At 37.6% G+C, this 25,254-nt stretch overlaps 1 protein-coding gene across 1 annotated transcript in view; it reads right to left on the bottom strand.

Annotated features, from left to right (window-relative positions):
- Positions 1 to 22,741, bottom strand: part of ncam1b (neural cell adhesion molecule 1b) — a 68,234-nt gene extending 45,493 nt beyond the window's left edge. The window contains 1 exon segment of the mRNA XM_030151761.1: positions 22,468 to 22,741. Coding sequence (XP_030007621.1) covers positions 22,468 to 22,519 — 52 coding nt within the window. The 5' untranslated portion in view covers positions 22,520 to 22,741.
- Between the last annotated feature and the right edge of the window lie 2,513 nt (positions 22,742 to 25,254).

Raw genomic sequence — 25,254 nt, 5'->3', positions numbered from 1 at the left:
AGCTGATCTGCCACAGAAGAGATGATTCACAGTCCTTTCTGTGAGTCACTGGTTGAAACATGTTTAGCTTTGATACTGAAGATTGATAGAATATGTCATATTTAGTACCACATTGCAGTTTTCATTTTGTCCTTTTATTTCATGTAAATCAGCTTGTTTCACATTACCACAGGGACTGATTTAACTGTAAAAGGTAATCTGGAAAATGTACCTTATTTTAGTATACCAGAAAAAAAAAGTCTATCCTAAGAGTGGGGGGAGGTTCAAGATGCATCATCCAAGTCTATCAAACACTACGGGGTTTGTTAATTTCAGCTGACCTTAAACACTAATGTATTGAAAAATGTCAGCTGTAATATAGGTTAAAATGAACACTTTCTAATGGGTATATGCCTTGCTGAGCTACTTTGTTGTCCTCCCTTTGTTGAAGCCGTGCCTCAATGAGCTACAGTGCACTCCAGTTCAGTAGCCAGCAGAATTCACCCTCATTCAGGCAATTTAGCCTGAGTGCCCCTCAGCATCTGCCTCAGCTGTGCACCATACAACAAAAGCCCAGGGAGGCGGAGAGCTGAACGTCTGTGGCCCATCATGCCATGCTATGTTGTCCTGTAATGAGTCAGTATTGAAAAGGCTTAAAACAAGGGCAGAGGATAATGCGGACATTGTGCTGACAGGGACATATAAAATAAAGGAAATGAATCAAAAGAGATTAATCAGTTTATTAAATTATTTTGACAGTTTCCAATTCAACACTACCATAATCTAAGGTAAACATGTTTTATCACCTATGAGAAACAGCTTTGGTTTAATGCTGTGACAAAATAATTACGCCAAAAATCCCAGTTTGATTTTCATCCAGCTCCGAGCTCCAGTAGAGCCGTACAACCTGTGCGAGGACTGAGAGGAAGCCGTCTGTCACTATGTCTAAAAAAGACATGCATAATCAGTGAAATGGAAAGATTCTTGGGAGGATGAATTCTGGGGTCTGTACAAAGATTTTTTATTTTGGGCTTGACTCCTATGTGGAAACTACATACAAGAATAGGGAGTCTGTGTGGCATGAACAATGACTGAAATGTTAACATCTCTGTGAGCACAATGAATCACCACAGACTGTCGCAAAAAACATTCATTCTTCCACATTAATCATTACAGTGGTTCTCCAGTGGCTTCCCTGTTAGTGCTAGTCACGACACACTCCCACAATACCGACAATGCAACTGGCCTCTTTGCTGCCAGCAAGAAAACTATTAAGATTTGCAGAATATAATGCACTAAGCTTTGCAAACTGAGCAGAATTACATGCATCTCTAATAATTACCGTAACAGAGGCAAAAAAAAAGGACAGGGAGGGCATTAGGGCAGGAGGGAAGAAGCCACAATGACCACTCAGCCACAAGCTGCCTGGGACTACACAGAGCCCGAAGCCTGGCACATGCACACAGCTCTCTCTGTGTGTCCATTCAGAAGGCAGACAAGCTGGGACGCGCCGGATAAGCCTGCCTGTGACTCCACCAGGAAGAGGATCAATAGGAGGGAATGCACCATTTCAGATACAGCCAGCCAGCCAGGGGCAGGGCAGAGAGGCAGAGCAGCACTTGAGTACTCATTATGTTGTGTAGGATGACACAGTGTGTGCAGCCACTTCTGGAGTAATCTATGAATGGAGGAAGACGATGCAGACCCATTAGAGATAGGGCCAGACCACACACTAATTGGATTAAAGCAGTAATGAAAATAAAAACTGGCATGAGGGTGAGCTGTAAAGATAACTGCATGAACACAGATAGGTAAAAAGACGAGTTGCCAGACATGCTTGTCTATCCTATGACTACAGAAATCTTGGACTATGCTCACCATCTCTTTTCCCTTGCATGCTGGCATGGAAACAGTTGGCTGCAGCTGAGCATTTGGACATCACCCATAAGCAGTCAATCACATACTGAAGTCCGGCCTTCCATACAAAGATTGAAAAAAACACCTGCCAAGAATCCAATGCCAGTAAAATGTGTTTCTGCCAGTAAATAAACAAGGGTCACCCACCACAGTAGATAAGATGATGATGCCTCTGCTGCTCTTTTCCTGTCTTCAAATTACGTCTCCACTGACAAATACAAACTCTTTAACCATAAGTCAGTCGGATCAAAACAAACAGAGGCTGAACTTCAAATAGGATTTAGGTTAGCTGTCAATTATTTCGATTCCCTGCTAAACTGTTAGTTCCCCATCGCCTATATGGTAATGAAATAACAGCATGGGAAAGAAAAGAGCAGTTGTTCAAAATCTGAGCCTAAACCTTCTCATCTCCTCACTAATTTTTCCCAGACTTCAGGCAGAACATGAAACAGCATTGAAAACAAGCAATGGCTCTAAAACTCAGTCTCTCCAAGAGGACTCACCATAAAGCAACACAGAAGCAATACTTTTATCTGTAGTCTGGGAAGCAAAAAGATATTTTCTTTCAGCAGTTCTGGCAAAAACACCAAAATAATAACCCAATGTTACTTGCAAAAATACACTGCTAGCATGACAAACTGACAAAACATACATTTTTGCTATAAAATGTTTGCTCCTTGGTATTAATCTACACATATCTGTAGTGACCAAAAAAGTGATTTTTTTAGTTGTATGTGCAGTGTATATCCAAAGGGAAATCATCCTATTCAGAAATAAACCCTTTTATCCTAACACAAGAGTCATCCATGATCCAAGTTCATTTGGAGTTAATTAGTTTAATTCTATTTAAATTAGTCAAATTGTCTGTGGTCCTGTGGGGAAATTCACCCCTGATGGTTATCCATCCTGAATATTAAGGCACACTGGGCAATGCAGAGGTGCCTGGTTGACACTAGATGCCGTTTTGAGAACAGTAACTATTTAATTAGCATGAATATAGTGAATTTATAGCTTTCACACTCCTAAATAGCCACAAATAACCAAAAGCATCTACTGCTTCAACTTCTGAACCACTAATCCTATCAATACATGTAAATAATTCAAATAAAATGCAGTGTGATTGTTTTTATGCTCAGTTAATAAATTTTGCTACTTAAAGTTACCTGTAGAAGCCAATAATGTAATAACAACCAATAACATAATAATGGCCAATAAGGTAATACATTTGCCATTTTTAAAATGTAATAGGTCAATACTGTAATATCTGGCAAATAACGTAATAAAAGTCCTGGACCAATAACATAATAGCTTTTGGCCCATAACATTATAACTTATTACGTTATTGGCTCAGTTATTACATTTGCAAAGAATTCTTTTTATCAGGTCAATAATGTAATAACCAGCTACTAAATAACGTTAACGGCCAAAAGTTATTATGTCATCAGTTCAGGACTTTTATTACATCATTGGCCAGATATTACGTTATTGGCTTATTACATTTAAAAATGGCAAATTTATTACGTTATCGGCCGTTATTACGTTATCAGCTGTTATTGCATTATTGGCTTCTACATCACCTTTTTCTCAGTTTTCTGTTCTGATACAATAGCCTTTGAATTTACTCTGAGCTTTTATGATCTTCTGTGATCAGTAAATGAAAGACTGAAATGAAATAAATGAAATATTGATAAATCACTAAGGAAAAATTAAATGAGAAAATTTAATTTGGACAATATAATGACGGATTAGAGACAGTTTATTCATCTCCAAATACAACCCTTTAACAAAAACTCAGGAAATGAGCACCTGTGACTTAAATATAAAATGGATGAATGTTGAAATGAACACTTAATTCAAATAAATAGATAAATGTGGATAATTGGACATAGAAGTCAAAGTAATTAACCAAATCACCTGGAACTGAAAATCAAACTAAGTGGAAAAAATGTGTTTTTGTATTTTTGTGCTTTAATTCTACCTCAAATTCAGTAATTCCAGCTGAGAGGCCTATTAGCCACTACCACAGCCATGTTCTGTCATTAACGTTTGTAAAACATCTTAATAGAACAGATTAATTGGGCTATCCCTAATCCTTTTACTCAATATGAATGTGTTTGGGGGAGGGAGGAAACTGGAGCAATAGTAGGCTTGTAATTTGTGATCAATAAAATAATTTGTTATAGAAATTTCACTTAAGCAGCTTTTCATTTTTGTATCCAGTGCCATGCTCCCAATTCCCATCAGAAACTCTAAAAAGACTTTCAATAAAGACTGTCAGACTTTCATGCCTGAGAAGTGCTTTTCGAACCCTTCTGACAAGGGCACGCTTGGTACTCCAGCAACATGTTTGCGTTATTCAAGGCCATCCGTGATGTCCCTCATTAATCCATGCCACATCTAATTGTGCTAAGCCATAACAGCAATCCATTTGCATTCTCCAGCAACAAAGCCATGCTCTTTCAAAATTCTTCCAGCAGCTGACTAATTAGGAAGCTGCTGTCTAGATGAGGATGGGTAATACAAGTCCAGACATTTTTCAGAAAACAATAAGACCTGAGGCAAGCCCTGTGAGGCAGATCAGTCATAAGATATATTTGTGAAAATCAGACTAAAGATATGGAACACTATAGACTACAGCTCAGTGTTGAACACCTCTACACTACACAATTTGTGTGCAGTTCTATATGACAAATCATGTAATCCAATCATTTACCACTTCTTGTGAGACACCAAATGCAGTTTGACGGAGCTAGCAATGACTAATAAACAATCTGTTACTACACCTGCTAAGCAAATCTGCTCTGTTTTTCTTTTAGTGATGCCAGGTGTTACTTTTTCTGTAAATGCTTCAGAGAATACACAATTAATATTATTAGATAGAACAAGCATTCATGGTAATTTCTTGTTCATAAAACATCCACAAAAACCAATGATCAAAGGAGATGCTTTCATCTGCTTAAGTCTTTGCTTTGGTTTCTTTAATAATTGTAATTGGTGAGCTAAATCCTGCACTCCCCTCACGTTCCTGATATAGCCATCAGTACAAAAGAGCAAGGAAAGCCCAAGGTTGTGTTTTGCATTCTCGGAGACAGACTGACTAGGCGTGGTCTGTCTTCACAACAGCTCCACTGAGGACGACAGATGGCACAGAGGCACCTTATGACACAACATGAGCCTCCGTACACACCTTGTTGGCCAATCAGAGGCTGGACTTTAAAAATAGACACTAGGACAGGGTTAGCCTCCAGAGAGTTGACGATTCTATTCCTTGGGGCTAGACTCTCCGGAGAAATCTGCAGAGAAGGAAGGCTATCACCATTCATCTAGACCAAGGTTATGAGGAATTAAGAGTGGATTAACGTCTTTTTCTGATTTTCTGCCTACTCATCATTTTGTGCCTATAAAAAGACTCTTAGAGGCTGCAAGTTTGATTGCACTGCACCTTGCTAATTTACCAGTAGGGTATTTTGCAAAAAAATGTATGTACTTTGAGGGTTGAAACAGGGTTACTGTCAGGTAGGGGTGTGCGATATGACAGTATTAGATTGATAAGGATTAGAACATATCGACAATCCCACAAAGAAGAGAGATCATGGAATCATCTACGATAAAATGTAGTCAGAGCCACAGAGTATTCAACGGCTCTGCATGTAGTTATATGCTGATGCACAGACGCACCATGTCAGTTCATGTCCATGTCACATATATTACATGTTGTGTTGTGGGAGTCATGGCTGGCAGCAAAATGGAAGAGTTGCTTCCTAAAAAGAACTCCACATCCATCGTATGGAATTGGTTTGGCTTTTCCCCAAACAACAAAGCGTAAACAGTAATTTGCAAAATTTGCACAGTCATGGTTCGCACGTTAGATGGCAACACTACAAACCTGTCGAATCAAGAGGGAACATGGTACATTTTGTCTAATGCCAATAAAATATCTTATCTGATCATGACTCATGTAAATATACACACCATTTTTAACTGGCGTATTATCTGTATGCATTATAACTTTCTGCGTGCATGTTCACGCTGTTATTAGCCCCCTGTCCAACCTGAATCGATGCATGCCCAAACAGTATGCTGAGAGCCAAACTGCTAGACAACAGATAGCATTAAACAAAAGCTAACAACTTTAACGTAAGCGTTTAATAAAGGCACTCTTTATGAGAAGAGTAGGAAATGGTGGGAAGATGTAACAGAAACAGTGACTTTTTACCTTGCAAAAGATATGTAAATTAATCTCAAAGATCAATGTAAAGAAATGTGATTAAATCGAGATTATGATTTTATTTTTAAAAAGTCATGGCATGATATTTTTGCCATATTGCCCACCCCTACTGTCAGGTCATATTGTGACTTTCGTCTATAAAAACATGCAACTGAAATTCAAGACAGTTTGATTAGAAAGCAAGGAAAATGCACAGATTACTTTAATTATGTGCAATGTTTAAGTATAATATAAAACTATAATTCAAGTACAAAATTAAAAATATACAAATACACACTACATCTATGCTGCGTTACAATGGACCAAAATTATCACCAAGCAATGACAATGCTATTTGATTAATTGTCTTGTTGGAACTGATATTTGTCTTAGAACGGTAACAGACACCTTATTGCACACTCAACACTGACCTAAGACATAGCTGTTTAAGTCTGGTTTGTTCTTAGTTATCAAATGCAAAATATATAACATCCATCCATCCATCGTCTGAACCACTTTAACCTCGAGAGGGTCACTGGGGTGTTGGAGAACATCCCAGCTACCTATGGGTGAAGGTGGGGTACAAACTGGACATGTAATATGTGACATTTTCATTTAAAAAAAAAAAAAAAAAAAAAAAAAATATATATATATATATATATATATATATATATATATATATATATATATATATATTTATAAATTCTAATCAAAAATACTCTCTCAATATCACTTTTGATCAGTGTGTGGTGGTGTATTTATCTGCAGAGACCCTGCCCTGTGTCTATATTTTCGATTTCCTTCCTGTTTTGCTGTGCTTGGGACATTTCTTGGCATTGACCTTTTGGGATTCTGTATCTACAGCCAGTAACAGTAAATACACATATTTCTGTAAGAAGCACCTGCTTCAACCACACTGTCACAACATATTGATTATTTAAGGTTCCAGGGATGTGAACCTTCTCTTTAAAACAGGCAATTCTCATAATGTTAATTAGCCTATGATACATATGAGCGCTCAGTGTTATTTGCAGGTTAGAGGTCAAAGGGAATGATGATGTAGTACCAAACAGGATAGATCCAAGTTAATGTAAGCCTTTTATAGGCACAGATTATGGTACAGATGGGAGTATGCTGTATTGATGGTGTTAACAACAGAAAATCTGAATACAATGTGAGCAAGACTATCACCAAATGTGGTCAGAGAGATCTAATCAAAGGCAGACAACAGGGTGTTAAAACCTTGCACCTATCTAGATCACTTACATAAAATAATTTAGAAGATGTAAGTAAAGCAATTCTTTAAAAAAATTACTTGAGTTTAACCACGTCATCCACTTCTTTTGCTGGGTGTGGTGCCTCCAGTGTTCATAATACTGAATCTGGCAACAGTGGTGAGGAAGCAAGCAGCTCTCATGTTGAAGGTAGAGAAACTACTCCTGAATCAGAATAAAAGAGAATAAGACAGGGAAAAGCAGTGGGAAAGCACCCACCCTTACAAAAGCTGTCAAACTAAGGGAAACACCAGAATCTGTTACAGCCTTTTCTGTGACAGTGTAAAACCCCTGACTAATTACTTCCTCCTCTGACTTAATGTCTAACATTGGGATTTTAGAAACCTATCTGAGGGCAGCCAGAGAGTACACTTCATGTTAACAACCCAGTGGGTGAATGGAAGTCTGCAGTTATTCCAATTGTACACAGAAACACAATCCGAGACTATCAAAAATGTTCATAAACATAAGCTGGGTGATAAAATGCTACTAATAATCATAGTTTTATATCATATTGCAACAGATTTTCATATTTCATTGTCATCATTTTAAGGGGATCAGTGTTTATTTCATTCAAATTACCAAATAAAACAAAATGTGTTATATTTGTAATGAATATAATTAGGGGTGAAACAATTCCTCGAGTTATTTGAGTACCTCGATTACAAAAAATGATCGAGGAATTTTCTCTGCCTCGAGGAATCGCTTAATTAATTGTAAAGCTCAAAGCACGGCATAAGGCACTTACGTTACTCACGTAAAGGAAGATGACGGAGGACACAGAAGTGTTCGGATGAAGCAGCGGGAAGATGGAAGAGCACAGATAGGCGAGTGAATACAGCAGTGATGACGAAAGACAAAGAAAAAACCACAATAATAAATACAGAAATGTCGGAAGTGTGGAAGTATTTCAGACTGAACAGCAAGGTGAACACCGTGACATGTATCCGTTGTAACATGGCCCTTTCCTTACCACAACAGCACATCTCCAATGTTATAGCATCTTCTCACGAGACACCCAGAATGGAGCGGAGGACCCGAGTTAAAATAAAATTAACGTAGGGCAAATGAATGAGATTAATGTTAATATACCTTACTAACATAACGTTAGCCCAGCGGAGGGCTAGGTTTCTGTTAATTATGGCTACTGTCGAATGTGTGGCTAGTTTATGATTGTGACAAGCATAGATTTAGGCAGTGAGCTGTGCACCTGTGATTTGCACTGTTAATTTCCCAAAAGCACGGCCAAAATGGTGCACGGGTTGGTGAAAGTTTTCTCTTCATTCATGGCTGAATTTTGGCAAAATCCAACTACTTTTTGCAAAAATGAAGCAAATCATCAATTAAGTGGACGTGTGTGTGTATGTGGGGGGGTTATAGGTTATGAGACAGACAGATAAGGTGGGGGGGCCATTGCTTTGATTCTCCTGAATATAACAGAAATGTGTAAAACTGGTCATGCATGGACTCGTTCCAAGTTCCCGTTCAGATGTTCTTGCCTCTAATATGCCACAACACATTCTTGTTATGTCTAAATTGTAAATTTTGAAACTTATAGCGGCCAAAGTTAAGTTGCACAACAAAAAGGCAATGTTTATGCCTTTTTTATTTATATGCCTTATATTTTTGATACTTACAAGAAATACTAAGTTGAAAGTAATTAAGTTTTATTTATTTTTATTTATGATTTATTAATTTTCATTTGTGTTTGCAATGGCCTCTCTGGAAATGTTTCTAGTCAAGAAAATACATTTTGTTGCATATGCACAATATGAATGTAAGAAATAAAACTGTTACTTATCAAAAAAAAAAGGGAAACCAATTGGTCCTTCACTATTAAGTGAAATACCTTATTTCATCTTGCGTATTTATAACTGCTCTTTAACCTAGCAAAAATAAGTTTTATCCGATTAATCACAGGAATTTTCAGTAGAATACTCAAATACTAAAATATTCGATAGCTGCAGCCCTAAATATAATACCTGAAGATGCCTGAAATGTTCAGACATGTTAAAGTCAGTTGTACAGTCGGTGACAGTTATACAGGGATGGTGATTAGGGCTGGGTAAAAAAATGGATTTGATCAGTTTTGGATTGATTTCATTTTGCATAATCGAATAATAGTGGGTGGGATCGATTTTTCAGAGCAGGACCTTGAGTAAATGACCCGGATACTGCCAATGCAGAAGCGCAGCCAGCTCTGTCTCGTGAGCCCCTTGGGAAGACAGGGTGTCTTGGGCTCGCTCGGTTCTGGTGCAAGAGGGACGCAGAGGAAGGGCGGGGAAAACCCCTCCGCGGGAGGTCCTCCCAGCCTCAAACTCGAACCCCCAATGTGGAGGAACTGCCCATGGAGGCGGGTCGCAGAAGCCAGTCATTCTAGAAATATTAACTTCGATCACCTATGGCTGAGTGCAGAATTAGAGGAATAGTAAAGCACCAATCCCGAAGCGCCGCCCACCCTCCCAGTCCAGTGAGTTTCTTGTACCAACGACCCAACGTAATTATGTTTCAGGGGGGCCAAATTGGTAGCAGTGCCCAGGGTGATTGTAATGTGCCTTAAGGCTAGAAGCACCAGCCAGAAAACAGAATAAAGATGACAAAGAAGTCCGTTCTGAGCTACTATAGAAACATGGTAATGTTTCTGTCCTGTTCATTATTTAAGTGCAGATTCAGCTATTTACTGCTGAAATGTCATATTTATTTCCTTTCTAATGTCAATATTGATTCTGTGTTGCATGGCTGCGGTAGTCAAATAATCAGGTTACAGCTCAAAATTGTACTTTGGTATTACTAAATGAATCTGAATCAATCAATTAATACTGAATCGAATCGATATCGAACAGAATCGAATCATGATTAATCAATTCAGAATCTTTTTAATCAAAATCGAACTGATTAAGGAAATTGGCCATGATACCCAGCCCTAATGGTGATACTCCTCTGGTTAAGACCCAACTGAAACTGTAGCAAAGGAACTATAGTTGCCCCAGTGCATAACATATTGGGATTGTAGAAAAACATGTCACCTTTTAATATCCAAACCCTACAGCTATACAGCACCACAACAGTGAAGCCCTCTCTTCACTGTGTGGCATGTTGCAAACATATTTCAACATTGCATTCCCCAAAGCTAAGTCTGTAATTAAGATCTCTAGGAAAATTAGCATCACAATAAGGTTGCATAGTTTGTACACCAGGATACAATAATTGAGAAAAATACTATGAATAATGAAGTCCAACTGAGACTCAAATGCTCATTTTCTGCAACGGCAATAAGACATCTGGTCCATAAGTTTAGCTGTAATGGTTTATGTTTTCATTTGTAAATACTAAACAGTAATGGAAATCGTTGTAATACCTAATGAGAGCATGCTTTTATAGTGTAAACCTGTAGGTGTGAGATTTCTTCTGTCTCTGGAGAGGGGAACATTCAGTACATTTACATATAGCAAATCGCATTATTTAATTCAAACCTCATTTGCACGCAAGAACTCTGCCAGTCACATGCTGTGGCAACATCCAGTAGCTAGAAGATGAAATTCAGACAATATGTGCAAGACCAACTTACCACCCTAAAATCACCCAATAGTGGTACTTATTTATTAGCATGTCAGTAAGACACATGACAATAAAAACACTAGCTATATAACGGATTCAGAAATACATATTGAGAAGTAAGATTTGCTTGTACAACTGTGTGTTTGTCCATGCTGCCCCCACCACCCAGACTCACACAAGTGGAAGATGATGGATGGATTGATGCTTGCACATAACCTCAAAACGCATGTCTTGATCAGAATCAATATAAGAAAATATAGTTCAACTTCACTTACAATGTAGTAAATAATTCTGTGGGTGCTGGATGAGCTGTATGACATATTTTCTAAAATGGTACCATGAGACAGACAAATGCCGTGAATGCCTCAGCATGTCAAACATCCTTAATGCCGAAGAATGGTGCGATCTGACCCTGTTCAGTCAAAATACATTTTAACTGTGTGGCACTGTAGCCATTCAGGCAGAGAAATCAGCCATGTGCTGTCATAAGGCAGGAAACCGGCACATCCTCTCTCCTCACTAATGGTGGTTGTTGTGAAGGAATCTCCAGTGGGAGTAGGTACACAAGTCACCAGTATGCCACTGAGAATACAGTGGATGATTACCGTTTGCTAACAGGATCCACATGGCAGAGTCTCTTATTTTTTCAGGTCAAAATACAGCGTAGGCTCGAGAATGTAGCTTAACAAAGAAGCTTTGAGGCATCACAGAATGAAAACACAGAAGCCTAATTCTGTATAACCAACAGTGCATAGAATGGTATACTGTTATATATTCATAAAATATACAACATAACACTGTACTGCGCATGTGATCTTACAGAATACAACCAGGAATGTCATCCTATTTGTTTTACATCAAATTAGACACATTATTTTTTTTTTTTAACAGATTATCTTAAAACTCCATCTTACAGTTCCCTCAGTGACTCACTTAATATCACTCACGCTACAGTATCTATTTTCAAAATTTTAATGGCAGCCAGACGTTCTGTCTCCACATTGGCCTGGTCACTATAACTACTAGTGATGTGAGATGGTTTCATTCGCTTGAGAGGGCCTGTCATCTGCCTTTGCACTCTATGGCATCAATGAAAAAGATGCACGATGGGGTTCATGACACATCCGGCTTCTGCTGGCAAAAGGAGCTAGACAGCCTTCAGGCAGTGAAAGTCAGTGAGTCACACTGAGTGAAGACCCTTCAGGGTGAGAGACATGGAAAAAAAGTCAAGAGAAACAAACATGCTACATACACAAAAACAGTAATGTAGAGTAAAAAAGTATAGTACTGTATTATGCATTCTCTTAAATAATGTAATTTTACTCTCCTCCTTACAAATAAATAAAACAACTCAAGTCTTCTGTTTGTCCGTTGGCACAATGGGATTAGTGATAAATAACTGAATGTATTCATGTCATGTTTAAGTCAGACTGATAACCTTTTAAGTGTCCTCTTGTCCTTCTTCTCTCTTTGAGTTTTATTGTGCTTGTTGTTACTCACATTCACAGAACAAATCCAAAGGAAATTATGAGAATTTCATCAACACAATCTAAGATATAAGACCTGTCTATTCAACCATTCATGGAATTTGTGTTACCAGTTGTCTGGAGGTGATGATTTATTTGCCAATTCATTTGCTGCCTTCTATTTTCAGTAGATTTTGGGGATTCATTAATATTATGTAAAACAAACAAAAAAAAAACTCAGCAATGTACTGTAATCCATGATAATCAGAAATGCTTTGCGAGGATAACTATGTGATGTGACTGTGTAGCTATATTATAACATTATAATAATGCCAAACAAATACTACAGAACTGTTTCACAACAAAATGTGATCATTCCAGACTTGTGCATCAAAATATAAACTGCCTAATTACTATGTTAATTGCTTTCTTGAGACATCAAATAGTACAATGGCCTGTGTCTAATTCATACCCGTAACAATCAAATGTTTATTTAATTTAATGTTATCTTTTTGTAATAATCTGTTGAAAATAGTTAGCACAGAGATACAATTGTGAATATAGCACAGCCAAACACATACTGACAAGAAAGAAGGTACTTTCTCTGCCGCTATTTTTTTTTTTTTTTCACATAGCCAGAGAGGCCCCCAGACAATACTTTATTATTTATGGGATTCTCCAGTTAAGTCAGCCAAAGATGACGCATGGAGCTTTGCACATATAGAGCTAAAATATGAGCACGCTATGAGCACAGTGGTATAAAGATTCAAGATCAACAGAAAACACATTGCGATATTATTTGATTGTGTTTTATATATTCGGTGAATTTTCCAGTGTCATTTTTGTTTGCACTAGAGACCCTCCCACATCCAGTCACCTGGACAAAGCAACAGCCAAAAATATCTACTCATGCACTTCACACAAAGGACATAATGTGTGGGAGGTTTATGCTCGCCACAGTTACACCATCTACTAATGCAGGTACAACCCACAAAGAGTTACTGGTACACTGATTAGTATGGAAATCTTAAACAACTTTTCACCTGAAAACATGGTAAATTATCTTTATTCAAATACATAACTGAGCCAGAGGTACTGCTGCTAGGAATCCCATCTCATTTGTTGGGCCTAACTGAGGCTCTGTGCTTATAATCAGTATTCCCTGCACTTGGTAGCACTGTTACTACCACAGACTGGCTCACTGAAAATTTATGCAACTGCATGAACGGCCACAATTTAAATTTATTGTTGACTGCAATATCTGTCGATCAGAAAAGTGAATGAGTGTACAGTGTGAAAACCTGTGTTATCAATCCATGAATCCATATTAATCTTAATTGAGTCAACACTCAAAGTTGAAACGTGAAGGTTTAATAGTATATTAAAGGCTTGATATTTTGATAATGTCATAATCTCTAATGCCAAATTCACAGAGTATACATGAAAAGGGAATGGGTAGGTTCGTTTAAAAAAAAAAAAAAAAAAAAAAAGCAAAATACAGGCAATTAGACATAAATTAACTACTTTCAACAGCTTCCTTCCACTTCATTTACTCTTGATCCACCTGACATATATTTTCCATTCACAGGACATCATGAAGTTAACCGTCTATTAAGTCATTCAAATCTGGTCAACTACTCCCACAATTTGGTGAATCTGAGGCTAAAAAAACAGGTTAGAGATTCTTTTGAGCACCATGGCATTTGTTTTCAATAGCAACTAAACAGCATAATTGCAAAGGACTCAAAGAACAACCCAAACATCAGGATCGCCGGCTAGGGTTAGAAAAAGAAGCAGGAGCAAAGCAATTCTGAAATAGCTCTAATCAAGTGTAGAGACAGATCTGGCTATGCAAGGCAAAAGCAAAAGCAGTGCTCCAATCAGTTTTTTCAAGGTCTACCTATCTGTTGCCTCGTTTATTTTTTCAGCTCACCTCTTATCACTTCAAATCAGATATAATATTGGCGCGGTTTTAGTTTTTGAGACTACATTTGCCACATCTCCTCTCGTCTTCACCCAGAAAACCCATGGACTTTCTAGTAAACAGATACCATGCGCATACTCTCCTCCATCAACTGAAATCTAATCTTCATTTTACCAACCTCAGCTCAGCAGCAAATTACCCATGACTCAGACACTTGCAGGTCCAATAGTCTCTTTATAACAGTATAGTTATATTTGTTTCTTTCTTTATCACACTGATATTCATTTATGATGCAAAATGGCTTGGATTTAGCACTGAGACCTCATCACCTTTTGGATGCTGATGTAGGACACTTTTTAATTTGATGAAACTTGTTATAATGTCAAATGTTGGTTTCGCCACTTGGATTAAATCAACCTGGTTTAAACTCTGGTACTGGAATAAATCTGCAAAACTGGAAATTGACCCAATCCTCCCATCAATGATATTTTTTGCTCAACAAGTGCAACAGCAAAAAAAACATCTAAAGCCTTGAGCATTTCAGGACCATGTCATCCTGCTCCAAGCATCCTGCTTTTAAAGTAGTACCGTAAGTACTTCAGTGATCTGTCATTCAGCGATACACTCTAATCCCCATGTGTCTTGTAGCCACACTTCCTGCCAAGTGGGTGTGTCTGCTGATTTACAACACCTGCCTGTTATCCTCCACAGCTTCTTCAAAATAGTTTATATGTAGACAATACAACTGCTCCTCTCAGTCTTGTGACATATCAACAGAGACAGCTTCTGTCTCTGCTATTGTCCATCAAAACAGTATTTCCATCATAACAGGTGTCAACTAACATGAGTTTCTAGCTCCTTCCTGTTGCCTCTATACCTCTACTCTGGGTCCCTCTCTGAATAGAATTGAGAAAGTTTACTGCAAGATAAGACTTTAAATCATTACAGAGTCTACCAGACACTCTCAGCAAACTGTCACCACACATTTGGATGTATCAGGCCTGTCCAGCAGGCACCATTCCTATCTGATCCAAGCTGGTGATCTGCTCACAGCTCAAGTCCACTTTTCACCCAGATTTCCAAACATATGCACTCCATTTTAAGAGAAAAAAAGTACAAATCTATCACTTGTTTAACATATCATTTATTACATCAATTCCATTTCTATCCAGTGTTTCCCTCAGAGATGTGTTGTATCTATAGTGGGGGTGAGATGATACCCATATTCAGTATCAATCAGAGTCAGAGGCATTGCATTAGGGTTGTTTGTAGCATTACTGATGCCAGGTTGGCAAGGTGATATGATGGGCTGACAGATTGTATGACTGATGGGAAACACTAATCACTTCAGATGATTGTTTGTCTGCCATTTCTGCAATAAAATTTTAGTGCCTTAAGATTTCATGTTTAAAACATGCAAGTACTAAGAATGGTGAATACAGCATTTGTGGTTTAAGGTTTTGTTGTGCGCCACCCCCCCCCCCCCCCCCAAGATTAGACACCACCACACCAGGAGACCAATTCCACAAGAATCAATGGATGGCCATATTTAACCATGGATGCCAATTCAGTTTTGGACAGCAGTGGTTTCATCTATGTTACACACCTAAACACACTGTAGTGGTTGCATCTGATTGGTTGGGGTATCTGTATGTGCACTAGCGTCAAGTCAGTCATTTGTACAGTGACCAAAATTAACTACTGAGTCATCAGTCACAGTGACTGGTAACTGAAAACACAAAAAAGTCCACTGGCCAGGCATGTTCTTTTAACCAGAAATAAAGGACTAGCCTTTTGTACCACTAAATTTGTTTGAAATTACATACTACCGGTCAGTTGAACACAGTCTAAAAAATGGGATGCTAGACCAAACAGTGGATTTTTGTTTTAAAGGTCTGCATCGGCACATAACAGCTATTTAATTAGCCATATAGTAGGTAGCAACAAATCCTCATTGTGTTCAACAGATTCACTACTCCGCTTCTGACTGATTAGTGTTTGGTGCTTACAATTAGATGGTTAGGTTTAGAAGTAATTGTCAGGATCTGAGCCAGTCAGAGACAAAGCAGGGGTAGGCCTTTGCAGAATACTGCTGTGTGACAAACTGGCACAGCACAGCAGGAAAGACAGAAGCAGCACACACAGTACGACACAAAAATGCAGTAGAAAACAACAACAACAAACTTTTATTATATGATATTATGTGTTTTGATAATAAATATGTACTTGCCCATGTGGTGGATACCCCTTATGAGATTTTTACACCAAATGAAAAATCCACCCATATTTAGTGCTTGATGGGTGTTCATTTTTTTTGACCCTGCTGGAAAGGCAACGTGAAGCTCCATGCATGTTACAAGGCGTCATTAAAGCTACTCTTTGCAGAGTAAGAAGGGGGTCGTCATGACACCATGTGTATTGGAGATGCATTATTTTTTCCACACCTTCCCAAGTCAAGGAGTGGGAGTTAGCAGTTACATGCACAGCAGTGTGAACGGAACTGGACACTCAAAATGAAATGAAAAGGCAAAAACGTTTATGGCACAGTGGCATCTGTTACCAAGGCAACAACAGATGTATTGTTTCAATACATAAAGTGCCACAGACAGTGAAACGTCTTTCAGTCCATTAGATTGTACTGTCAAAATCCTCCTCAGTCTTAAAGATCTACCATCAGTCAGCCTCTAATGTATATGAAGAGGTGGACACCCTGTCATTTGTCAATTACAAACAATAGCAACAATAACAAATTCAACATACTATGGCAATATTTAAACATCTAGACAGTTCAATTATGAAAGTAAATGTTTTCCTTTATATGACAGCTGTGTCATAAATTTCTTAGACACTATATATTCAATAATTTTATACTACTTAGTATGAATAAGGATGAAATGAGGTTCATTCCCATCGCTGGTCATTTGCTGATTTTGCCTCTTGGTAGTTTAATAATGTTGATACCTAGATATGTGTCCAGAAAAATATAATCACCTTACACTTACTGTGACACTTAGCTAATCCTGGTAATGTATTTTTAAAAAAAGATAACAAGTGACTGAAGAGTAGATATTGTTCTGAATGTATAATACAAAAGACTAAGTCAAAAGTCTCTCCCCAGAGATATGTCATCTATATAAGATAATATCTTAATAGTTAAATTTTAATGATCAGTGCTCTACATATGGCAGACATCTGACTGACTCTTCACATGTAACATTGCTAAATGGGTCGAAACATATTTGAGTGACTGATAAAATACTTGTGCAGGCTGCCCTAGTACAGCCTATCTGTGGGAATCACTGACATCATTTCAAAGTGGAAATTGCACGTTGAATGGATCAGAAACAGCTATAGCTGCTACAGCTCCTCTAGAGATAGTCCTCCTCCGTGTGATCTAATTAGAGATTAAAAATAACAGCTTTCTGCTGAATGAGTGCTACTTCTCTACTTTAATGTTAGGAGCTTTTTGTCTTCCCATAATTTAAATTAATATATGTCATGACTTTGTGTAAAATAGAGGCCGTCTCAACTGCCATGCAATGACTAAGCCTGTATAGAAGCTTAATGTTAGAAGGAGTGACACACTATAGTGACTGCATAAAAAGAGAGCCTCAGGCATAGCAATCCAAATTTTCCCTGCTCTGTGCATAGTGTTACAGGCAATAGTGTTTCAGTAATAAATGCACCATGATGTGCATGGACGCATGAGAAGATACACACTGCTTCTCTTAACACTACATAAAAGAAGTTGAGAGCTAAATCTTACCCAACAGCATATTGCTTTATTATGGTAAGATGAAACACACATTCATTTTCTTACATCAGACATACTGTAAGCTCTCCTCTAGAAGTTAAAAGTTAAATGAGTCATTCGCAGCACTTGTATACTAGGACACTGGGCCTTCCAGCAGAGATACTGACATGGTTGTAAGCTGATTTCCTCTTTCGGAGGCCACATGGGCCGAGGCTGAATTGACTTAGTTTAGGTCAGAGGAGTCCTGTCGTTCCAAGCTTCAGTCGCTCTCAAATAAGACATGAAATGGCAAAAACAGGGCCAGGAGGTGTTCTTATCACATAACAGGTAAATCAAAAGGCAATTTCAGGCTTTTTGCAAGTGAATAGCCTTGTACGGAAAGGTGATCCATTTTTCTAAGAGCATTTACATAGCTGAATGTGACTGGTAAAACCTTAGGGGAAATGAGTATCAAAAAAGCAAATACTTGCATTGTTTGGTTCATTGTCAAGAGGAGCTGAAAGCCTGAACTGGAATCCGAAAGTGACAGGTAATCACAAATAAAGCAACCTAAGGCACTGCAATGAATTTATCAAGAAGACAGGCCAATTTCCAAAAGACACCTAGTGATTAAAAACAGAAAACAAATTCTAGAAAACACTACAGTGCGTTAGCTTCAAAAAGGAAATGTTTCACATGTAGAGAAGCCTAAAGGTTTTCCAATCTAAGGTTACATTTCACCAGGGACCCTGTGATCATAGTGCTGGCCTCTTTTTTTTTTTTTTTTTTTTTTTTTTTTTTTCTTGATGAATGACAAGGACACAGTGTTCTAATTTTCTGATAGGGCAGAAATCAGAGTACATTTTTTAATCTTGAGAGAAGTCGGCTTGGTATTGACAATAAAAGTTTTTTATTTGTATTTACAGCAGCAACAAAAACCACAATAACTTTGTATCTAAGACCTTTGTTGTATCAAGCTGGAGTTCATTTATCCATTCTTACATTAAAACTGATCATTATTCATTCCAAATATGGCATCTGTAACCTTGCAAGAATATAATAAGGACACTACCACCAGTGTCAAGTCATTGAAAAGCAACCACTAGCTGAAAATCTGTGCTTCTTCTGAAAGCAAACCATTAGGAAAAGATGCATGTTCCTCTCACAGTGCTTCACAGAGTCACGTGAATGTGTAATGTCATCTTTTTAGTGTCCTTAGGCAACGCATCTCCTCTCACCCCTCTCAGACCTGGAAATGTCTGATCCACTCCGCATCACTAAAGAGTCAAGTAGTCCTGGCTGGAACAAAACCACTGCCTCTCTTGCTTCTCCTCGCAAATAATGGATAAAAACCTTAGTATCTGTGGGATTTCCAAAAATGACATGCAAGTGAGCTTTAAAGGTAAGTTTATAGGTAAATTATAGGAAATGCAGCATTTATTTCATGATTAAGATGAGATGTACAAATCTGAAACTGACATTACTGATTACTGAAATCTCACATGCTTATCTGAGAAAAAAAAAATCCAATATGTGCAGAGATTGAGGCTTAATCATTTATATGATCTGCCTAGACTTTAGGTACTAAGAGTTGTTTAGTCTATAAAAGCATTTTTGGTTACAAGATCCAGCTAAAATCATCCTGTGCGTACTAACGGTGTACATTACAATTTGTAAGCATTGAAATAAATCACAATCTACACAAGTGTTCCCTTTTCATGTTAAAGTATAAGAAGCTGTAGCCGCACATGGCACACTAATTCAAAACCAATAATTTTGTGGTTATTGGACATTTGTTAGTCATTACTCAACTGATAAAGAAAAATGCTTCATTGAATAGTTACTTGTATACATCCAACAAAAACAATAAACACAGAATGACCTGTTATTATTGTTCAACCTGTGGTAAAACCAACCTCTGATTATATCAATAGATCTATGTCACTGAATAAACTGTGGTCACACAGATAACGAAACATAAAGTGTAATTTTTAAATGACATGCTGTGTTTTTGAGGGGGATGGTAATCTACTTCTAATCTGGTACAACGCCCCAAGAAATTCTAAATATGGCAAATGCTGTTGGCAGTGTACAATGTACACGCATGCACATGCTCCTCAGATATAACTGTTACCATGTAGGAGTTATTCAAATTATAGGCATTGTTTCGGACAGTATGGATTTTGGCCTTCCTAAAGCTAGGTCAGACGTAAAGGAGTCTGGAGCCATTGTAAGTCAGTCTGCAGGCAGCCATGGTTCCATCTTGCTTTGTAAATGAAGCACAGTGAAGCTAGGCAACGTCATCACTTCCACATGAGCTGCCTGATGATGTAACACAAGCTGAAACAATCCTACTAGAAACTAGAAATGCGTTTTGCTCTTAAAGACAGATTCATAGTACAATGCTGAGACACAACTCATTCACTTCATTCAGCAATCACACAGGCTGAAATATTTGAAATTCTTTTCTCCACCAGATTTTTACTGTCACTTACGAATGATCATTTTCCATCAGAAAGGCAGCCTTGAAAATATTCCATATTACAGTTATCAGTTTGAAGAGGATCAATTAATAATTATGCCAAGAGGCTCACCAGGCCTATTGAGCAAGCAACCAGCAGAGATGGAAGAAAACAGAGAACTGCCTAATCCCTCCACAATCTCAATTCAGTAATAAATACTTCAACTGTGCCAAATAATCATCTACAAAGAAAAGGATTTTCTTTTATTTAAAGTCAGCAGCTACTCAAGGTTCAGAGGATAACTATATAAAAGTGCTATTTTTGACACTTTGAGGCAAAATACAGACATACACCAGTAAATCAAAGAAGGAATACAAGAGACAATTTTAGCTTCAGTGATGCTGAAAGCATTCTGTTTTTGTCTATTTAAGGATATCAGCATTGATCACACAATCCTATAATTGAAGCCAAAGCTAAGTGTGTTATTTACCAGTATAAGTACAGAAAGAAAATTAATCATTTGGAGAATGTCATGCAATTTCAGATATTCCTACAAAATTACCGATAACATAACATCAAAAGATGTTCTAGCTCAAATAGCATTGGACAGGATTGTCTCAAGATGGTGTAAGTATCATGTAATACACTATTCTCATCCATACTGGAGAGTTTACATGTTAGTAGAACACACATAGTAAAGTACCCAGTCTATTGCATATATTGGATCATGGTTTCTGTCAAATCAATACATATAAGGGAAATAAAATAATATTTCTACATTAATGTGTCCAGTAAAAATGAGTGAAATTACAGGGAGGGCTCCACTGCCTCTGCACTTGCACTTGTGTGTCTGCCCGAGGAACACCCCTGCACATATCGGATTGTACATAAAGGATTAAAAGGCTATCCCACGAAAACCCTGTGCCTGAGTGTAGCTAAGAGAAGTTCTCAAACCACAAGAGGTTGACATGTAAAAATGGTGAATTTAATCAAAAAAAATGTGCGTGTTGAGGTTATTAAAAAATGTAATTTAACACTAAACTCCCTAAATTAGACTTACATAACTACACATTTTACCAACTTAGAGGATCTAATTTCAGAGCCTTTATCGTAGCATCACATTACATAACAGATGATTCAGAGTAGAAGTTGTGCTTGCTATCCATCAGAGACTAAATAAACCGACAGTGTCCCTAGAAGACTCACTGTGTATTGTGTAAACACTGTCTATCTGTCTTCCTACAGTAACATCTTCACACCTGCACACACTGACACGCCTCGGTTACAAAGTGCCATGTGTTTTATTTTGCACAACATGCATTAAACTAAGAGCCTGTGGCTTAATCCACCAGGCTGTGTTCTGTGTTTGCGTGCGCCTACACATAAAACAGAGAGCCCAGCATCAGTCCACATCAACAACAAACACGTCCCATCAGCTCCGACCACGATCAGACGAAAAAAACAAAAGGTATCGTCATGCTGCATTAGCATTAATAAATTAGCCACAGCTATAGTACATCGATTTAAGACCCCGTCCTTGAGGATCATATTTTATTTAATGTTCAGTAAAGCTAAGTCAGCGAACAGGGTGGTCATGCAGATATAGCAGCTGGTATGAACGTAGCCTATTAAGTAGTGTCCAGAGAAAACGGTATCCCATCACAGAAACAGTAAGAAGTGTGGAAGAAAAAAAAAAAAACACAAATAAGCTAGTTCGTCTGTAAGCTAATTAGCATCAGTCGCAGTAGCATCACCGTTGCACCTGCTACGCGAAGCGCCTGCGGGCGGAGGGAGAGGGAAGACCAGGAGGAGAGAGGATGCCTGCGGTCCTGACTACTGTTAAGGTGTGGGAATAGACGCCGGACACACAGTAAAACAAACAGAAAAAAAGCAATTGTAATATAGCAGGTTCGAATAAAATTATAAAGTAGTATTAAAATTCCTTACCTGTGTAGCTAACGAGAAGCAAGGCTAGAAAAATATCCCCTGACTGGACCATCGTAACTCCCGTGTAACGTGAACGTTAAACGGCGAAGCTAACGTTTGATGTGTCCCTACGTTTTTTTTCCCCCTTAGGTTTCCGCTTCTCTTAGCAACTGTTCATCCTAATCTGTATTTCTGAGGTCGTCGGAGATAATAACTGTCAGTACCAGCGTCAACGGTGTCAAGCAGCGGCCAGAGATTAGCGGTGATGAGCGCCAGTGCACTGTTCAAAGTCTGACTGACAAGCACGGCCTCATCACACACGTGGATTAATGCGCACGAGCCGAAGAATGGCCCTCTGGTTAAATAGTGCGCGTCTCTCAAGGAAAACAAGTGTCATGAGGGGAAAAAAAACAAAATAGTGATACTGATAATACTCCAAATACGTTGCATGCATACTGTGCAGACATCTTAATCCACCTTCATCTTTGTTGTTTTTTCAGGGTTGAAATGATACATATGTATTTTTCATTCTCTTTTCTTCACATGCAACAAAAATACAGGAAATACATGAAGACACACAAAAACTGAACTAAATGGGTTCTAAAGGTTAACGTGACTAGTTAGTGTGACCCCCTGACCCCATGACAAAAAGCAGCACAAACAGAAACATCTGACATGTGTTGAATGAAACCTAGTATAAAACATCAGAAAATCAATGCAAGACATCTCATATTGTCTGAATAAAGACATGTTGAGTGGAAAGGGAGGTCATACTAAATACTACTACTGTGGGTTATAGAAGCTGTTTTTTTTAAGCATTTTTTTTTGTTTTTACAGCGACGGAGTGATACTTCCCATATATTCAGACTGTATCTTGTTAATGTTGGCCCAGGAATTTTCCACAGTGCTATATATATATATATATATATATATATATATATATATATATATATATATATAATCTCAGGAAATTAAAATTTTTGGCTTTTTTTATTGTTGTCTTGATTTGAATCAGCACAATGCAACAGTTTTTTCCGATACATTTTTACTTTTATTTTATTTAGTTTTTTTGTGGAATGTACTTCACACTGCACAGCATTTTTTTTTTCTTTTTTTTTTTTTCTTTTTTTAAGTAAAGCTGTGACACTCTTGTCCCATACGGACAACAAAAATGTATTACTGGGTTTCAAGAGGATAGATATAATGTATACAATGCACATAGGCCTTTGTTATCATCTATTATATAACCTTTATTAGGTGTTTTGGCTCACAAATATGCTGTTACCAAACCTGTACAACCTGCCTGTGTAAGAGATTTATTTTTCTACCAACAGCCTCAAGGACATTAATCCTCTCTCTGTGGCAACTTCCAAATTAATTTATCTCTGTATATAACCTTTACTAAGTGTGTTTTTCTTTCCAATATTTAATTTACTGATTGTATAAATGTTCAAGTACTCTGAGTAAATTCAAAATGTTATTATATCAAAACAGAGAAACTGAGTAAAAATTACCTTTTCAGTAAAATGTATCATTTACTTGCACAAAAACATATCTACAACCACTGTCATTTGTCAAATTACTTGGCTTTTACTGGTGAATCAGTGTTGTGGAAGATGATGGTGTTTTTGCATTTACTATGAAGCCTCTGCACATCCAAATGGGTCATATCTGATGACGAAAAAGATGAGAAATTGCATTTTACTTGAGCTATTTAAATGTATTGATGGGATTTGGGGTTCAAAAGTTATTAAACATTTTAGATGCTTTTGGTCGCTGGCCAAGTACTGTAGAAAAATGTTCTCTGTCACTGAGAATATGTACAGTAACCCATAACCACTATAGATTTAGAGCATTCAAATGCACATAAATAATTTCTTTTTATAATATCACCATGGGGACTCTTTTCCAGTGGCAGATGTAGCCAACTTTATATGGGGTGGCAAAGGATGGAAAATGAGAATATACAGTATATGTAAGTGACATAAACAAAAGATTCACAAAAACACACTATTTATCATTATACAATGCTCTGTATCGCACTACTCAAGTGTTTTAATGTTAAACAAGACCAGTAGTCAAACAAAACTGCTCATCACTTAAGTATTAAAAGCTAAATTAAAATATTCCAAAACAAATAGAATTTCTGCTCTGTAACAAATGGCAGTAATTGCTTGTAAGATACTGTGGAGCAGAAAACTAAAGCATTTTTAAATGACTTTGGTCAATTTAGTGATTATTTCAATGCTTTGTGCAGGTTGTAGACACAGTGGTGGGTTGATTTGTTTTTACAAATACAGCCTGAAGAACACAAAACTTTGACAGTGGGTGGGCAGCTGAACCCTTTGCCCCCTGTAGAACTGCCCCAGCTGTTTTCCAAAATTCTACCTGGACGTGAAATAGAAGTAAAACTCATATTTGTATTTAAATACTGCAGATTATTAATTGGATGATTATTAATGTATGGGCTGTATTTCAGTGCTGTAGATGTTTATAAAGTGTTTCACCCACAGCTGAGCATCATATTTTATAATATCATCAACCATCACTGATCTGTACATAGATATTGTAACCACATACCAAGGGAAAATTCAATTAGCAGCACAGAGTATTTTGAAATCAACCTGTAACCCAGTGGTTCTCAACCGTTTTTGGCTCATGACCCCATTTTAACATCACACATTTCTGGCGATCCCAGACATTCAAAAAAGAGACCTTTTTTTTTTTGCCAAAAATGAATTTGTTTTTGATCATGTAATAGTTTGCTATAGTTGCAAATAAATGTTAATTTTAGATGATATTTGGGCT

This window comes from Sphaeramia orbicularis, chromosome 13 (genome assembly GCF_902148855.1).
Source record: "Sphaeramia orbicularis chromosome 13, fSphaOr1.1, whole genome shotgun sequence".
NCBI lineage: Eukaryota > Metazoa > Chordata > Actinopteri > Kurtiformes > Apogonidae > Sphaeramia > Sphaeramia orbicularis.
This window is presented reverse-complemented; position numbering and strand designations above follow the sequence as displayed.